The 16,994-nt window shown below is 41.7% G+C and overlaps 1 protein-coding gene across 1 annotated transcript; it reads left to right on the plus strand.

Annotated features, from left to right (window-relative positions):
- Nucleotides 1-6,706, plus strand: CDX2 (caudal type homeobox 2). Its single transcript, XM_074303582.1, has 3 exons — nt 1-862; nt 4,612-4,757; nt 5,768-6,706. Exons 1-3 carry the CDS (start codon nt 349-351, stop codon nt 6,005-6,007), a joined length of 900 nt encoding a protein of 299 aa, XP_074159683.1. The 5' UTR covers nt 1-348; the 3' UTR covers nt 6,008-6,706.
- The last annotated feature ends 10,288 nt before the right edge of the window (nt 6,707-16,994 follow it).

The following is a 16,994-nucleotide window of genomic DNA, read 5'->3' on the forward strand; positions in this document are numbered from 1 at the left end:
GGGGTAGAATGCTATATGCGCACTGCGCCTCGACGTCTCCTGCCATTGGTGTCTGTGCCATTACTAATAGAGTCTTGTAAACACTCGTTAATCATGTAAGTGCTTCTGCTCGGAAACTCGACTTGCTAGTCGCAGGAACTTCTCCTCCTCTGCAGCCAAGTTTCTTCCACTTCGCAGAAGAGAAACTCAAGGGAGAGCTGACAGTGGCTCAGGCACGACCAACTACCCCCCCCTACTCCACCCTTTCCCTTCCCCACTCCCTTTTCCCTTCCCTTCCCTCCCCACTCCCAACCTCCAGCATCCCCACCCAGGCAGCATGGTGAGATCTGCTCTGGAGTTCCTGCCACCATGTACGTGAGCTACCTATTGGATAAGGACATGAGCATGTACCCTAGCTCCGTGCGCCATTCTGGCGGGCTCAATTTGGCGCCGCAGAACTTCGTCAGCCCCCCGCAGTACCCGGACTACGGAGGTTACCACGTGGCGGCTGCGAACTTGGACAGCGCCCAGTCTCCGGGTCCTTCTTGGCCCTCTCCTTACGGCGCTCCTCTCCGGGAGGATTGGAATGGCTATGCTCCCGGAGCCACCGCTACAGCCAATTCAGTGGCGCACGGTCTCAATGGGGGTTCCCCTGCCGCAGCTATGGGATACAGCAGTCCGGCCGATTACCATACACATCACCACCCGCACCACCACCCTCACCATCCAGGGACTGCACCCTCCTGCGCCTCGGGGCTACTGCAGACACTCAACTCCGGGCCGCCGGTGGCCACTGCCGCTGAACAGCTCTCTCCTGGCGGTCAGCGGCGCAACCTGTGTGAGTGGATGCGGAAACCGACGCAGCCCTCCCTGGGCGGCCAGGGTAAGCTGCAAATTGAGCGGGGTTAGGGGTACGGGACCTCTGAAAGTGGAGAGGGGGGCAAAATCCGCAGGAAGTCCGCCTTCAGGGCGTGCGCCCCAAAGCTCCGGGAGCCTGTAAGGCTGAAGCGCTGAGAAGCGTCTATAAAATCTTAAACCCCCCAAGATTCGGGGGAGAGATGGAAACTGGGAACAAATCCTGGGTCTTCTAGTCCTGAGACTGGGAAGTAATTTTAGTGTAATAATTTTACCTGTGGTATACTGAAAACGTGTCGGAAAAACCCAGGGATCAAAGTAAAGAATAATTAGGGAAAGTAATCTTTTTTCCCCCTGATTTGGTAGTCAAAGTGTTCGGCTTCCTCTTTTTTCTGACTTGGAGGAGAGGTGTCTACAGGTAAAGCTAGGATGAATTTTGAATGTCTGGATTAAGTATAGAATTGCCCAGGAACTCTTTCCCGTTGTTGTTTTTTCGATTCCTTATTCTCTGTATCCTTTCCCTCCTTCTTTCTCCACAACCATATTCTCCTAGAGCAGGACCTGAACCTAAAGGAAAGCTGCAAATCCAAATAATTCCCTCTGATTTTCTGACTCTATGAAAGACTGAGAAAATAAACGAAAAACACTGAAGTCTCCCAAGGTCCAGGCATAGGATGATTTCTCAGTCTTTTTAGGTCTAAACTGCAATCAAAGAGAGGCGGTATCTAACCCAGGATGGTTATAAGACCATAGAATTAAAGCGGGTAGAAACCTTAAAAGCCGTTTGATTCAGTTGCCTGCCTTATTTTACACTTGCAGCGACTCGGACCAAGATAGGTAGTTAGTTATGTGACTCGCCCAAGATCAAATAAATAGTAAATGCCACTACTGGGATTTGGATGCAAGACCTTTGGTTCTAAATTGAATTTGAATCCCTCCTGACATTCCTGGGAATGTAGAATAATTGATACTATGATTGGGGGTGGGGTGGAGAGACTACTGAGCCTTGTGGGTTCAAGGCTAGGAATTAAGCTTCCAGTATGTGAGGGAAGTAGGGGGACTCTGCTCTGTAGCTTCTGATTGAGAGCCCCGCCCTGGCTCGGGTAAGGTCCAGAGGAGAAGGAGGTGGGGTGTGTGTGGAGGATTCAGCTTGTCCTGTTCTTTGAACCTTTGTTCTGAGGTGCTAGTGGGGGAAGGGGAAGCCATGAAGTTGGAGTGAAGTGGCAAAGCTTTCACTTCTCATGTAAGAGAGAGGGATGGAGTCTTCTGTTTGGGTGGTGCCAGGCAGAAGTAACTATTGCCAATTACTCTTTCTCCAGCGTTTGTTCTTTGGAGATTCATGGGTATTGGTTTTGGGAGGGGAAGAGGGATAAGAGTGTGGGAGGGAAACTCAGTGACCTTTTCTGAAATATTTTCTTCGGAGCCCCATTTCTCTTCCTCTTCTCACCTATAATCAAAGTAGCAGCCATTTAGATTTTTATAACCAATTACTGCCATATAAATCATTGGAAGCTGTCACCGAACATTGGTTTCTGAGTCACTGGACGGACACACACCTCGGCGAACAAAACACTTTCCTTAAAACCTAGATTGGAAAAAACTAGTTGAAAAATCGAACTCCTTTTCACGCGGGAGACCTAGAACCCAAAGTGATTGATTACCTCTATGGAAACACTGCCTTTCTTATTTGACCACCTCTTTTAGAATCCTAAAGATGAGAAGACCAAAACTTGATTGAGACGAGACTTTACGGAGTAGAAGGCCATCTCCTTGTATATCCTGAGGAGACTGAGGGTGGGGAGTAGGGGTGGAGAAGGAAAACCGCGGGAGCTGGAGCTGCCCAGGGACACTGGAGGAGACTACTGTGATGTCCCGCGTTGAGGTGGCAAGGACACCGCCCGGCGCCTTCCCTCCCTTGTGATGTTAATGTCCCCGGAGCCCTAGCCTGCTAGTTCTGTGGCCCGCTCTTCTGCTGAGCTTCATCTGTCAAATCGCGGGGGAGGGGGCTGGTTGCCGGCTTTGCTTTGATATACACCTTCCCAGCCTTACCATTGTCCCTTTTACTGTCCGGAAAAAGGGTGGTGACTTTTCGCAGTCAATAATGAATTCTGACATGTCCATCTCAACCTCTCGACCTCCCCCTCCCTCTAATCTTCCCACCCTGGTTCTCAGGGAGTGAGAGGCTGCATTGAATACGGACACTCTGTGAAGGGAAGGGAAAAATGGGGAGAAATGGGAAGAAAGGCTAGGGACACAGTCGGCTACAGTTTGCGTAAATCAATCGCTACTTTCCCAGACTTGGAACTCAGTCTCTAAAGGGGAAGGCCTTTGGTTCCCGGAGTAGCCAAACACACGAGCTCCCGGGGAGGGAATTGGTCCTTCTAGCTGTCAAAGCAAATGGGCGTGCTTCCAAGTTTTAGGTTTCTCGGGGTTCCCGAGCCCTTTTTCCTGCCTTCAGAAGGTGCGGGTGGATGGTGTAGTCTATTCACATGCGGCCTCCAGAACCCGTGTTTATGTTAATATACACTGTGGGGGTGGGGGATGAAAGCTCCCGCCGCCATTTGTTCAGTAGTGGTAATTCAAACAGAATGCTGTTGTTATTAAGGCATTGAAAGGGCTTTTCTTTGATAAGATCGCCCTGTTCTGCATTGTTTGTGCTGGTGTTCTCCTTTCTGCGGCCCGCGGAGCTCCCTCTGATCAATCCTGTATCTTCCCGGGACGCTTTTGTTGTGGTTTGCAAAGGATTTTACCTGAACAAAGTCAGCCTCCAGGTCATTAAACACCTACAGGCAGATCTGGGGACCGCTTAGATCTTCCTAGAGGACTGGACTGCTAGAGCTACGGAACCTGTTCCTCAAGGCGTTGATCTGGGAGAAAAGTCTTGAGCTGTAGGGCAAGTGGGACAGATGACATCTGCCAAGGGGATAAGGCAAAAATCGAGAGAGGGCTGGTTTGGAACAACTATTTTAGTATCATCATCCTCTCTATTTGTCGTGGCCCTTAAGGAAAACAATCATTTTGAGATTAAATATGTTGACTCAGGCCAATAAGCATAGATCGCTTTTTGGGATAACTGGATTTGCAGCAAGTAGAAAGAAAGAAAAGGGTAGAGGCGATAAAGTGGGCCAAAAATCTATCTATTTAGGTTTAAAATTTCCCTTTGGGAATTCTTATCAAAATACCTGGTTTTACTTGCTATAAGATTCTGGAAAGTCAAGCTGAATATTAGAGCATTAGAATTTTTTTCAACTGTAGGGATCAGTTCTAAGGGTGGAATCTTCAGGAAGGTATACTAAGGAGCTTTTTCCTTTCTCTGATGTGTAGGAACCTCCCTATTATTAAAGTAGACAACCTCAATAAAAGCAAAGCCAACTCCAACTCCACTAACAGCCTTGCAACCCCAGCTTCACCGAACCTAGTAGGAGCTCTTTTCTTGAATTCTATAGTGGAGTTCTTAATTGTGACATTTCCTAAAATTTGTTTTTATGTCATTTTTTCCTCCTCCGTGAAAATCTTGACATTACTGAGCTCCCCCTTCCCCTGACCCCATAAAGCGTGGAATTCTTTTTCCTTTGTATATGAGTAGTTTTGGTGAATTAGATCTCCTTAGGCCTTCTCCTGCCACCTTGTCAGATTCTGCTAAGCTGGTTTATTCAAGTGGCCCCACGCATCGGTTGAGGAAGAAAAATAGCCTCTTGGTTAAAGAGATTTGTCATTATACTTTGACTGATGGGCTCTGGCCTAGTTTTCCTGTCCTGACTTCTCCTTCCTTTGCAGTTAAAACCAGGACGAAAGACAAATACCGAGTCGTATACACTGACCACCAGCGACTGGAGCTGGAGAAAGAGTTTCACTATAGTCGGTACATCACCATCCGGAGGAAAGCAGAGCTAGCTGCCACACTGGGACTATCTGAAAGACAGGTGTGTACCCTCTCAGAGTGGAAGTGATGGTGAAGCCCTGAGGAGAAGAAAGTCAAGTTCTGGGGGTCCCAGTGAAGTAGGTGGGACTAGCTGGATGGGAAAGGGTAGAAGATCAAAGTTTCCTTTTGCCTTTGTACTTCTTGATCCACTCCTCCCTACCCCCCACCTTCCTTTTCTTTTGTATTGATCACATGTTTTTGTATGTGAAGAGGGTGTGAGAAGGAAGGTTCTCAATTTTATCAGGAATTCAAACCAGAATTTACTGAATACATGCTGTAAACATATGTACATGTGTGTATAATAAGTATGTATATATGTCTATGTGCATATATTTAATTGTGTGTGTATATATATATGTATGTATGTATGTATGTATGTACTTAGCATTGTTAGAAACAGATGGCAAATTACAAAGAAGTGTAAAATAGTCCCTGTCTTCAAAATGCTTACAATCTAGTAAAAGACTGAAGCTTAACACAAGAAACCACTATGTATAAATACCAAAAAGTCGACCTTAAATTTGGTTGCCAAAAAGTCACATATGTAATCAAACTAAAATTCCATAAGCTTTCCATTCTAGAATTGGAATAGTGTATAGCTACTTTCCCTTGGAGAGCCTAAAATTACCTTTTAAAATGCACTCACAGGCTGGCTTGGTCTTTTGGTAGGCACAAATCTTATGCCTTTCCCAGTTTTGAATCATTTCTGGCAAAAATTTTGAAAAAAAAGTTAGCTTTAGTAGAAAGAGAGGGAAGTATGAGAAGAGTCTAGGAAAGGAGAAGCCCTTTTAATTGTGATTCAATTGGGATTAGAAACACTTGTAGGAAACTGTTGGCAATGGAAAAATCTTCTGAGGATACATTTAGAGTTTTGGAATCTTAATTCACTTTAGGCACTAGAAGATGTGCGTGGGAGATATAAGCTCTGGGGATCCCTTTGTGGTCTTCTCATTCTCACTTGGCCCTTCTCATTTTTCTTTCCCTTCTCCATCCCTCCTTCCCCATTTTTAGGTTAAAATTTGGTTTCAAAATCGAAGAGCCAAGGAAAGGAAAATTAACAAGAAGAAATTGCAGCAGCAGCAACAGCAGCAGCAGCCACCTCCACCTCAGTCACAACCCCAACCCGGTGCTTTGAGAAGTGGCCCAGAACCACTAAGTCCAGTAGCCTCCCTGCAAGGCTCAGCACCAGGGTCTGTCCCTGGAGTTCTTGGGCCCGCTGGAGGAGTGTTGGCTCCCACCATCACACAGTGACCCATGATTGCTGAAACAGCCACAAGACTGGAGTGGTTCCAGGTTGGGTATGGGGAAAGGTACTGGGAAGAACTAGTTTCTACCCTAAATTAGTACCATCCCCATTGTGACACCCACCTGTCTGTCCTCCTAGGGGAAAAGGGAACCCAGAATACATGGACTGGGGAAATCCCATAGAAGTTAGCCTCTGATATCTGACTTTTCAAGATTCCTTCCATTCTGGGGAAGCAAAAGCTTCCTGGACTCCATGGTATTGGTGAAGCTGAATAGGCAATGCTTTTGGCCTTTTCTCTCTGCTCCTTAGCACCTTCAGCTGCCAACATCTAAAGGCTTCACCCCCAACAGGAAACTGAGCAGATCCAGTGGAAAGAAAGTGTTTGGTGCCATTCATGACTTCTCTCACTCCCTCCAAGTACAAAGAGGCCCATTTGTCCTGGGTCAGAAGATTTGGACTTAGAAGTCAGAGTAGAGAAAAACAGAAAACTGTACTTTAGAGTTAGCTGAACTCCAAGTGATTGGTGTCTCTTTCCTCCTCATTCTCTCCTTAAACCAACACAGGGAGGGACACTTCTCAGGGGGTATCGTGGCTCCAGACTTGGGAGAAGGCACAGCCTGGAGAATTGGACATTGTTTAGAAAGCCTGTCACCCTAACCTCCCAAGACTGAATGTGTATTTGGTGTCATAAATGCCAGAGCCAACCTGGGTTTCCTGTCGTTTTCACAAACTTGAGGCTGGCCTAGAGATTTCTTTGTTATTACTGTTCTGGAGTGGCTAGTCTTTCACATATGGGAACCCTATCGCAATATTCTAAAGTTATTCTGGATTGAAGAGGGGGAAAAAAGTGATATGGTAGAAGAGAATGGGGGAGAGGGGAGTGGAGAAAGGGAAAGAACTCTGAAACACATTTGAATATTTTCTAAAAAAAGAAAAGAAAAAAGAGGGGGGAGATAAATGAGCTTGCCAGACTTCAGACTCCTATTTATCTGCCTAAGATTTTATCTGGAGTTATCTTAAAAAAAAAAAAAAAAAAAAAAAAAATTAAACATCTTCTCTCCAGTCAGGAGCTAAAGCTGAAAGAGGGATTAAATGACTGGTCTCACTTTTTCCTGGAGGGTCCGCTTTAGGGAGCGGATCCTGTGCCTTCACTGCCATGCATAGCCTTCCCCCCACCCACGGAATTTGTTTTAACTCTTGAGTCTTCGGGCAAAATGCATTTAAATTATCAGCTTCTCAGTCCCAGATCTTTGGAGCTATCTGGGGCCACCCCTGCCCGAGGAAAGGGACCCAACCTGGGCCGACCTCAAGCTTAACCAACTGCCTAGTCCACTCGGCAGGTCCTTTTATCGGCGACCACCCGTGTCCCTTCCCAGCAGGTCTTTTACAAACCAGTTATCTGAAAGAAAAACATCGACTGAAATGCAAATTTTTCACCTTTATCCTGCTAAATACATAAAGTTTCCCACAAATCGTAGTCCCCAGTCTTGCTGGTAGTTGCAATCCTCTAAAGTTTTTCCCTCTTTTCTATCCCGTCCCTTTTATGTTCCTTTCCTCCCTCTCTCCGGTGAATTAAAAGGTATGCATCGGAAAGACCTTTAATAATTCCCGTTTATTTTCTGGGTTTTCCCTTCTGCGACGCAAGACGTTGAGTCCTTTGCAGAAACAGGCGCCAGATTTGGGTGAAGGGTTGACCGAGGGTGCCTGGCGTGGCCCGCAGCTACAACTCCGCGCTTCGCCTCCAGGGCGGGGAGACTGGGAACTGAATTCCCGTCTGGATGAATTTCCAGCCCCTGATCTGCAATCTTCTGTGTTGCATATTCTGATAGTCCCTGAGGCAGAGGGAGGGGGCGCCTGACTGGTTAAAGTATCTCTGGTCAGCCAGCGGAGAGAAAGCGCACCTAGACCTTTCTTCGTCTCAGTCGGTCTCCTGGACTTCAATCTGTCATACACTCAGGGAGTAACTGGCATCCCCCCTCCTTTTTTTTTCAGAATGGATTCAACGAAATACGAAAAAAAGCAAACAAAACAAAATAAAATTCTGAAATGTTACAGTAGTTCCAGACTTAGGGTAGATTCTTGTTTCTTAGCCTATTCTGAAGAAAAGGTTACCTGGGCCCAACCACAACCAACGGGATTTCAGGTGTAGTATGAATTGAATGCGCTTAAAATGACATAGCCCTTGTTCGAATCCTGTCAAAGACCCTTAATAGCAGAGCAACATTAGGCAAATCCCTTATCTTTTGTGGGGCCTCAATTTTCTCTTCTGTAAAATAAGGTAATTGGATTGAGTGGTCTCATAAAATCGCGTCCAGATTTTAGGTAAGATGATATGCGGGTTCAAACTGGCTCTCTTGGTCCTGGAGATGTCTCCCTCAAGGGCCCTCTCTCTGTTGAAAATGGGATTTTTAGCAGCCTAGATGCAGTGGTTGGGCTTCTTGTGAATGAAATTTTTAAAAATGATTTTTCAATTATATGTAAAAATTATTTTAAACATTTTGAGTTCCATGTTCTCTTCCTCTCTTCTTCCCTGAGATGGCAAGCATTTGATATAGATTATACATATAATCATACCAAACATTGAAGGAACAGTCTGGGGTGGGGGGATCCACTTTTTAAAATTACGCTCCCTTGCCTAGTCATAAGCCACGTGTGTTAAGCAGGAAAGAGCGCAATGGAAAAGACAGACGCTGCCCAAAGTCCATACAGTCTGGCGCTTTGGGGCTGGCAGCGCAAGCCCAGAGGGCAATACAGCCTAACCTGCCAGTCCCCGGGGCGCCAGGCTGTGGTGAGGACCTCCCTAGGCTGGACCCCGCCCACGCCGTTGATCCCAGGGCAGGGCCTTGGGGGTTCGCTGCCTATGTGGCCACAGCCGTTGCTATGCGTTGCTGTGAAACGCCTGTCAATAAATCCTGTTTGGATAGTGGAGCAAGAGCACAAGGTTTGTTTGCTTAGTGGTTAGAGGTTCAAAAGTCGGCATTGTCCCACTGCAAGCGATTACAAGTTCTTCCCCTTCCTTAGTACCACCTCCTCCCTCCCGTCCCCCACTCCCGTCCGGGACTCCCCAGGTTACCCTTAGAGGAGTAGAGCTAGGGGACCAAGTTCTGTGAAATGCAAAAATCCTTGGCTACCGCTGAGCTCCGGCCGCAAATTTCTCCAACTACAGGAAATGCAAAGAAATTATGGCCCCCAGGACAAGGTAAACTGCCCCACGTTTCCGACACGGGGCCATAAAGTCTCCCCTAGGAATAGAAGGAGGCCACCCGCACCGAAGGTAACCCTTGGGATCTGGAGCTAACATGGAGCTGCCACCTGGAGGCTGCATTAGAGAGGATGGAGCGCTGAGGTGGCCAAGTTTACTTTTCAAAAGATGACGCATTTTACGAAACGCCTTCGCTCCCACCCCCAATCCCCGCACATCTTCAACTCCTAAACCGACTGGCTCGGGATCTCGGGATCTTTTTGCTAAAGCTTCTTAAAAGGCGCACGCTTAGGGAGAAGTTGGGGAGGGGGAGGGGAAGGGGAGGGGAGGGGGAGGGGAGGGGGAGGAGAAGTTGGGACCTTGGGCGCCTGCGCAGCCCCACCAGGTGTGGAGGTGGAGAACTGTTCTCTGATCTCAAAGTAGGTTAGAAACATTCCTGCAGTTTGGCCTGCTTTGAGTTTCTCCCTTCTTTCTCCACCTATGCTACGTCAGAGACTTGGAGACGACCCCTCTCCCCCCCCCCGGCCCCGAAAAATGGGCCATTTCTGTTAAATGTTGTCTTCCAATTCAGTAGGGTTGAGTTTCCTCATTAGAGAGACTTGCTACGTGGAATATTTAACTGAAGCCGGGCTTGGAAATATTCACCTTAACTTAAAAAAAAGATCTTTTAAATTAATCGCAGTTTTAACTGTATGGAGATTGCTTAGCGTAGTAGATAACTTGAAAAGGTTGCGAAGTGTTGGGTTCAAATCCTACTTTTTTCTCCCGAGGCACTCAGAATTAAGTGACTTGTGCAGGGTCACACAACTAGAAGTGTCAAGCGTCTGAGGACGAATTTGAACTCAGGTCCTCCTGACTTCAAGGCTGACGCTTCAAGCCCTCTTATCAGCAGTGTGACCTTTGACGCGTAATTTGACCTCTTGGTGCCCCAGGCAAGTCCTAAAACTATACATTTCTGAACAGTTACAGATCTGCTGGAGTGATCTGAATGGCCTCCCTGGATGATTTTACAATTATTCGATGAAATCACAGTCCTGGACGAAAGGGGGAGGGGGAGAATCGGAGGAAAGGGGAGGTGTAAATACTGAATGCTTGTTATAGAGAACTGGATTTGAAGTCAGAAAAAACTAGTAAGTCATGCAACCCCTCAGAACTTCAGTTTCCTCATCTCTATATATGGGATAATAATAGTACCTGAAGATCAGAGATTTAGAGTTGAAAGGAGTCTTAGCTACCCTAGCAAATATCCCTGTTTACAGATGAGCAATCAGAGGCCTAGAATTGCTATGCAGGTTTTCCAAGGTCTGCTATTTATGTATAGCAAATTGACTACCACTCTATGAAAATTCTCTCTTCTATGGATAGTAAAATCTAATATTTGCTATTTTACCCAGCATGGCTTTTAATTTTTAAAAAATTTATTTTTATGTACTTTTATTATCTCTCCCATTGACCCTCCCCAATTAAAGTGAAAATAAAAATTCTGGTAACAAATATTTTTGTCTACCTGATCAAATTCCCCCAATATTCATGTAAATATGTGTCTCATTCTTCATTTCACGTCCATCACATCTCTGCAGCATGTGTCATGTTTTGTCTTGTGGTCAAGTGCTTTTTCATTGCATTATTTGGAATTTTTAAATCTTTCAAAGTCATTTTGTTTCTTTACAAAGTCTCATCATATAAATTTTCCTTGTTCTGCTCATTTCATTTTGCATCAGCTCAAAGAGGTTTTTCCAGTTCTCTCGGAAACTATCCATTTCAGCATTTCTCATGACACAATAATATTCTATTGTTATATTTATCTTCTGTGTTTTACTTAGCTTTGCCCCAACAGGAAGATATCCTTTTAGTCTCCTGTTTTTTCTCTGTTAGGAAAAGTGACCACATCTATTTTTGTCATATAAGATCCTTTCCTTTTCTTTGATCTCTTTAGAATATAGGCCCATTAGCTTTATTCTTTCAAAAGGTAATAAATAGTACCTATTACAGTTTTATACATGAAGAAAGTAAAAAATATATGATCTGTACAAGAGCACTCTGAGAAAATTATATTGACAGAAATGGTAGTACAAAGTCAGGACACTGGTCCTTTGGTTTTGTAGCTTTTGTAGCTATACTTCATACTCTTTATATCAGAAACAGTCCTGATAATGGAAAGAGTTTAGATTAGACAGAAGATATATATATATATGTATATATATATATATATATATATATATATATATATATATATATATATATATATATATATATATATATATATATAAAATTTAGACTCTGCTCTATTGTGATTATGGCTATTTAATCTCTGTGACTCTTCATCCTCATCTGTAAAATAGAGATAATCCTTCTCTATCTCAGACAGCTAAACTGTTCAGTGAATAGAGTGCCAAGTATGGAATCAAGAGAACTTTTCCTGAGTTCAAATCTGGCCTCAATCGCTTACTAGCTATGTGATCCTGGACAAGTCACTTAACTCTGCCTCATTTGAAGCTAGAGAGAGAAATATATCTTTGTCAAGAAAACCCCAAATGGGGTCATGAACAGTCAGACATAACCAAACAACATTTTTAAGGATTAAATTAGGTAATAAAGGCTATACACATTTAAAAAATATATTTCAGGAATCCCTAATTTCATGGATATGGGTTTTTTTTTTTTCACCCAGAAGGCTGAAGGACTTTCCAGTTCTGAGTAGACTGTTTTGAGAATTTGCTTCCACAAAAATATCCATCAAGCACTTTCATATTCTAGTCGCTGGCTATGCAAAGACACAAACAGAACATTTCCTACAATAGGAAGCTTATATTTCATGAAGCTGAGAGTGAAAAATACCTGGTGACCTACAAATAATTAGATCCTGCCGAATAATAATATTAACTTCTGCTCCTTTAATTTAAATCTACACAAATTGACCAAGAGCTCTAGGCATTCAATAATTTTTATAGTACTATGAATTTCTGTTACAAATACACAAATAGTTACAAATAGTAGTTGCTTAACAATGTTTATTGAATTAAATTACATTATCTTTTTTTTTTTTTTAACTCCTCACCATAACTAGGTGAGACAGTCAAAGATTATTATCCCATGATGTAGATAAATAGAACATTTTCTTTATGGACAATAATTGAAAGTTTGCTCGAATTTGAGTAGGGAGGACCTGAGTTCACATTCTGTCTCAGAGGAACTCTGGCTCTGGATGAATCACCATGAACCTTAGCAGATAATATAAAATGCACCGATCTCATTGAGTTGTTTTAAGGATTAAATGAAATAAAGCACTTTGAAAACTTTACAAAGTACATGCATATCATTCACTACTACTGCTAATTAGTAAAAAGAACCCTAGGTTTGGTATTATAAGTCCCAAGTTTGACTCCTAGCTTTGCCATTTGCTACTTTCATGATCTTGGACACTTTAAGTAATTCACCTCTCTATACCTCAGTCTCCTTATCTGTAAATGAGGAGCTAACCAGATAAAAAATTTCTTTCAGCTCTAAAATCCTATAACTTTTCCAACATCCCATTAAATTCAACACACTTTTCTTCTTTCCTTCCTTCCTTCCTTCCTTCCTTCCTTCCTTCCTTCCTTCCTTCCTTCCTTCCTTCCTTCCTTCCTTCCTTCCTTCCTTCCTTCCTTCCTTCCTTCCTTTTTCTTTCTTTCTTTCTTTTTCTTTCTTTCTTTCTTTCTTTTCTTTCTTTCTTTTCTTTTCTTTCTTTCTTTCTTTCCTTTTCTTTCTTTCTTTTCTTTTCTTTCTTTTCTTTCTTTCTTTCTTTCTTTTCTTTTCTTTCTTTTCTTTCCTTTCTTTTTTCTTTCTTTCTTTCTTTCCTTCCTTCTTTCTTTCTTTCTTTCTTTCTTTCCTTCTTTCTTTCTTTCTTTCTTTCTTTCTTTCTTTCTTTCTTTCTTTCTTTCCTTCTTTCTTTCTTTCTTTCTTTCTTTCTTTCTTTCTTTCTTTCTTTCTTTCTTTCTTTCTTTCTTTCTTTCTTTCTTTCTTTCTTTCTTTCTTTCTTTCTTTCTTTCTTTCTTTCTTTCTTTCTTTCTTTCTTTCTTTTTGTGATTGTGTGTTTGGGTGTGTGTGCTTATTTTTATAAGGCAATCAGAATTAAGTGACTTGCCCAGGGTCATACAGCTAGTAGAGTCAAGTGTCTGAGAATTTAAACTCAAGTCCTTCTGACTCCAAGGCCAGTGCTCTATCCACTGTACTGCTTAGTTGCCCCTATTTTTTCTTTTAAATAGTATTTTCCAATTACATGTAAAGACAAGTTTTAATTTTTTTTAAATAAAATTTTGAGTCCCAATTTTTTTCTCACTCTTCCTTCTCTCTAAGACAGTAAACAAGTTGATATAGTTTATATGTGTGCAATCATGGAAAACATATTTCCTTACTAGTTTTGTTGTGAAAGATAAAACAAAACAAAGGGGGAAAACATGAAAAAAATAAAGTGAAAATAGCATGTAAGCTTTGAGTTATATTCACACCCCATCAGCTCTTTTTCTGGATGTGGATAATATTTTCCATCATGAGTCTTTTGGAATTGCCTTTTGGAATCATATTTCTGAGAAGAGCTAAATCAGACATAGTTGATCATTGCACAATGTTGCTGTTACTATGTGCGATGACCTCTTGGTTCTGCTAATTTCATTTTTCATCACTTCTTGTACGTCTTTCCAGGCCTTTTTGAAATCTGTCTGCTCATCATTTTTTATAGCACAATAGTATTTTCACTACATTCATATACCACAACTTGTTCAGATATTCCCAACTGATGGACATCCTTATGATTTCCAATTCTTTGCCACTACAAAAAGAACTGCTATGAATATTTTTGCACATGTAACCCTTTTTAAAAAATGATCTCTTGGTGATACAGACCTACTGGTGGTATTGCTGGGTCAAAGAGTATGTACAGTTTGATGGCTCTTTGAGCATAAATTACTCTCTAGATTGCTTATATAAATTCACAACTCCACTAATGGTCAAAGATACTTTTATTAAGAACTTCATATGTGAAAAGTACTGTGTTAAGAATTGGAGCTAAAGACAAAAATGAGATAATCCCTGACTTTGAAGAGCTTTCACTCAGGGGAAGGAGTAACATACATTCAGGTAAATATAAAGTACACTAACCACTTGAAGGAAATTAAGAAATATTTCTCATAGGAGATGGCTTCTATGACAATCAAGGAAGTCTAAGAGGCAGGGAGGAGATAGAAGTGCACTCTAAACATGGGGAATAGCTTGTGCCAAGTCTCAGAGCAGGGAGGTAACACATTGAATACCAATACTTGTAGACAGTAGGTTGTTTACCTAAAATTAGAACTGATTATTACACATTTCAAACTAGATGTCCCATAAAGATCTCAAATACAACATGTCCAAAACAACCCGTTATCTGTCCCCACACTAAACTTTCCCATTTTTAACTCTTTTATTTCTGTCAAGGGGACTACTGCCTTTCCAGGCTCCTAAGTTTGAAAACTTAGTATTTTCCTTCTCATTCTTTCTCATCACTCAATCCAATTAATTGTGAAATCTTGTCCCTTCTACCTCTTCAGCATCTCTCAAATCTGTGCCCCCTTCCCACCACCACCATTCACACAGCCACCATCTTAGTTCAGATCATCATAGCTCTCTCACAGCTATTGCAATGTTCTCCTAATGGGTCTCTCTGACTCAAGTCTCTGATCCACCTTCTAAATGACCTTCCAAAGTCATTTTCCTTAAGCTCGAATCTTGCTCTTACTTGACAAATCATACTGGTTCTCTGTTGCTAGTAGGATCAACTATAAACATTTCTGTTCAACATTTAAAACTTTTTACAACCAATACTAACTTCCTTACCCCACTTCATTAAACATAACTCCTTTTCCTTTGCTCTAAGGTACAATGAATTTGGCTTTCTTACTGCTCCTGCCATAGGATTCTCCATTTCCAATCTCTTGGCTTTTGATCAGGCCATTCCCAATAATGCCTAAAATGCACTCTCCCAATTTGAAACTGTGCCCAAAGACTTATCAAAATGTGCATACTCTTTGATCCAGCAGTGTTTTTACTGGGCTTGTATCCCAAAGAGATCTTAATGGAGGGAAAGGGACCCACATGTGCATGTTTGTGGCAGCCCATTTTGTAGTGACAAGAAATTGGAAACTGAATGGATGCCCATCATTTGGAAAATGGCAGAATAAATTATGGTATATGAATTTATAGAATATTATTGTTCTATAAGAAATGACCAGCAAGATGATTTCAGATAGGCCTGGAGAGCCTTACATGAACTGATGCTGAGTGAAATGAACAGAAACAAGAGATCATTGTGCATGGTAACAAGATTATACGATAGCCAATTCTGATGGACACACTCTTTCCAGCAATGAGATGATTCAGGCCAGTTCCAATGATCTTGTGATGAAGAGAGCCATCTACATACAGAGAGAAGACTGTGGGAACTGAGTGTGGATCACAACATGCATTTTCAATTTTTTGTTGTTGTTTGATTGCATTTTATTTTGTTTTTCATTTTTCAAATGCTTTTTATTGTATTTTTCTTGTGCAGCAAGATGATTGTATAAATATGTACGCATATATTGTATTTACCATATATTTTTATCATGTTTCACATATATTGGATTACTTGCCATCTAGAGGATGGGGTGTGTGTGGGGGAATTGGAACATAAGGTTTTACAAGGGTCAATATTGAAAAATTATCCATGCCTTACTTCCTTACTTCCTCCTTTTAGAATTTTCAGTACAAGTATTACTTTATTTTTACAAAAAAATTAATTAAAGCTTCTTTTATCTCTCATTTTGTCTCCTATTGATCAATTTAAAAAATAAAAATCCTTCATTATAAATATCCACATTCCAAAATCTTCAACATAAAGAAGATCCAACTCACTTCCAGTTGATCAATGATGGACAGAGGTAGCTACACCCAGAGAAGAAACACTGGGAAGTGAATGTAAATTGTTAGCACTAATATCTGTCTGCCCAGGTTGCATGTACCTTCGGATTCTAATGTTTATTGTGTAACAAGAAAATGATATTTACACACATGTATTGTACCTAGACTATATTGTAACACATGTAAAATGTATGGGATTGCCTGTCATCGGGGGGAGGAAATAGAGGGAGGGGGGGTAATTTGGAAAAATGAATACAAGGGATAATATTATAAAAAAAAATATATATATATATAATAAAAAATTTTTTAAAAAAATCCACATTCCAGTCAAAACAAAAACAAATACAAACCCTCCTGTATTAGCCAAAAGTGTCTGTATTAATCTTCATTTTAGCTCTATCACCTATCTGGCAAGATGGAGCAGTGTGTTTCATCTCCAATCCTCTGTACTCAAGATTTATCATTGCATTGTTAAGGGATCTAGTCTTTTAGAGTTATTTTTCCTCGTAAGCATTACTTTCTATGCAGGACTTTTCTTGAGCCTGATAGTTGCTAGGGAACTTCCCTCCCAAACTACCTTTATTTTGCATGTATTCTTTACATATTTTTTGCCTATAAATTCTTTGTACATTTTTGTATGTTACTTCCCTTCCCTGTCTCCCCATTTCCTACACCAAAAGAAGAGAAAAAAATAAGAGATCAAAGAGACTTCCCTCAATCTACTACAACACCTTTAAGTCTTATTAAGGAAAGGAAGAAAACTCTTTAACTGAAATATATAGTCATTGTTGTTTAAGATCTTCCATTTTGAAAATATCTACCAGCCAAATTTTTACTTTCTCGTCTATGTTTTACCTGAAGCCATCCCAAATAGTCTG

The sequence above is a fragment of the Sminthopsis crassicaudata genome, chromosome 3 (genome assembly GCF_048593235.1).
Source record: "Sminthopsis crassicaudata isolate SCR6 chromosome 3, ASM4859323v1, whole genome shotgun sequence".
NCBI lineage: Eukaryota > Metazoa > Chordata > Mammalia > Dasyuromorphia > Dasyuridae > Sminthopsis > Sminthopsis crassicaudata.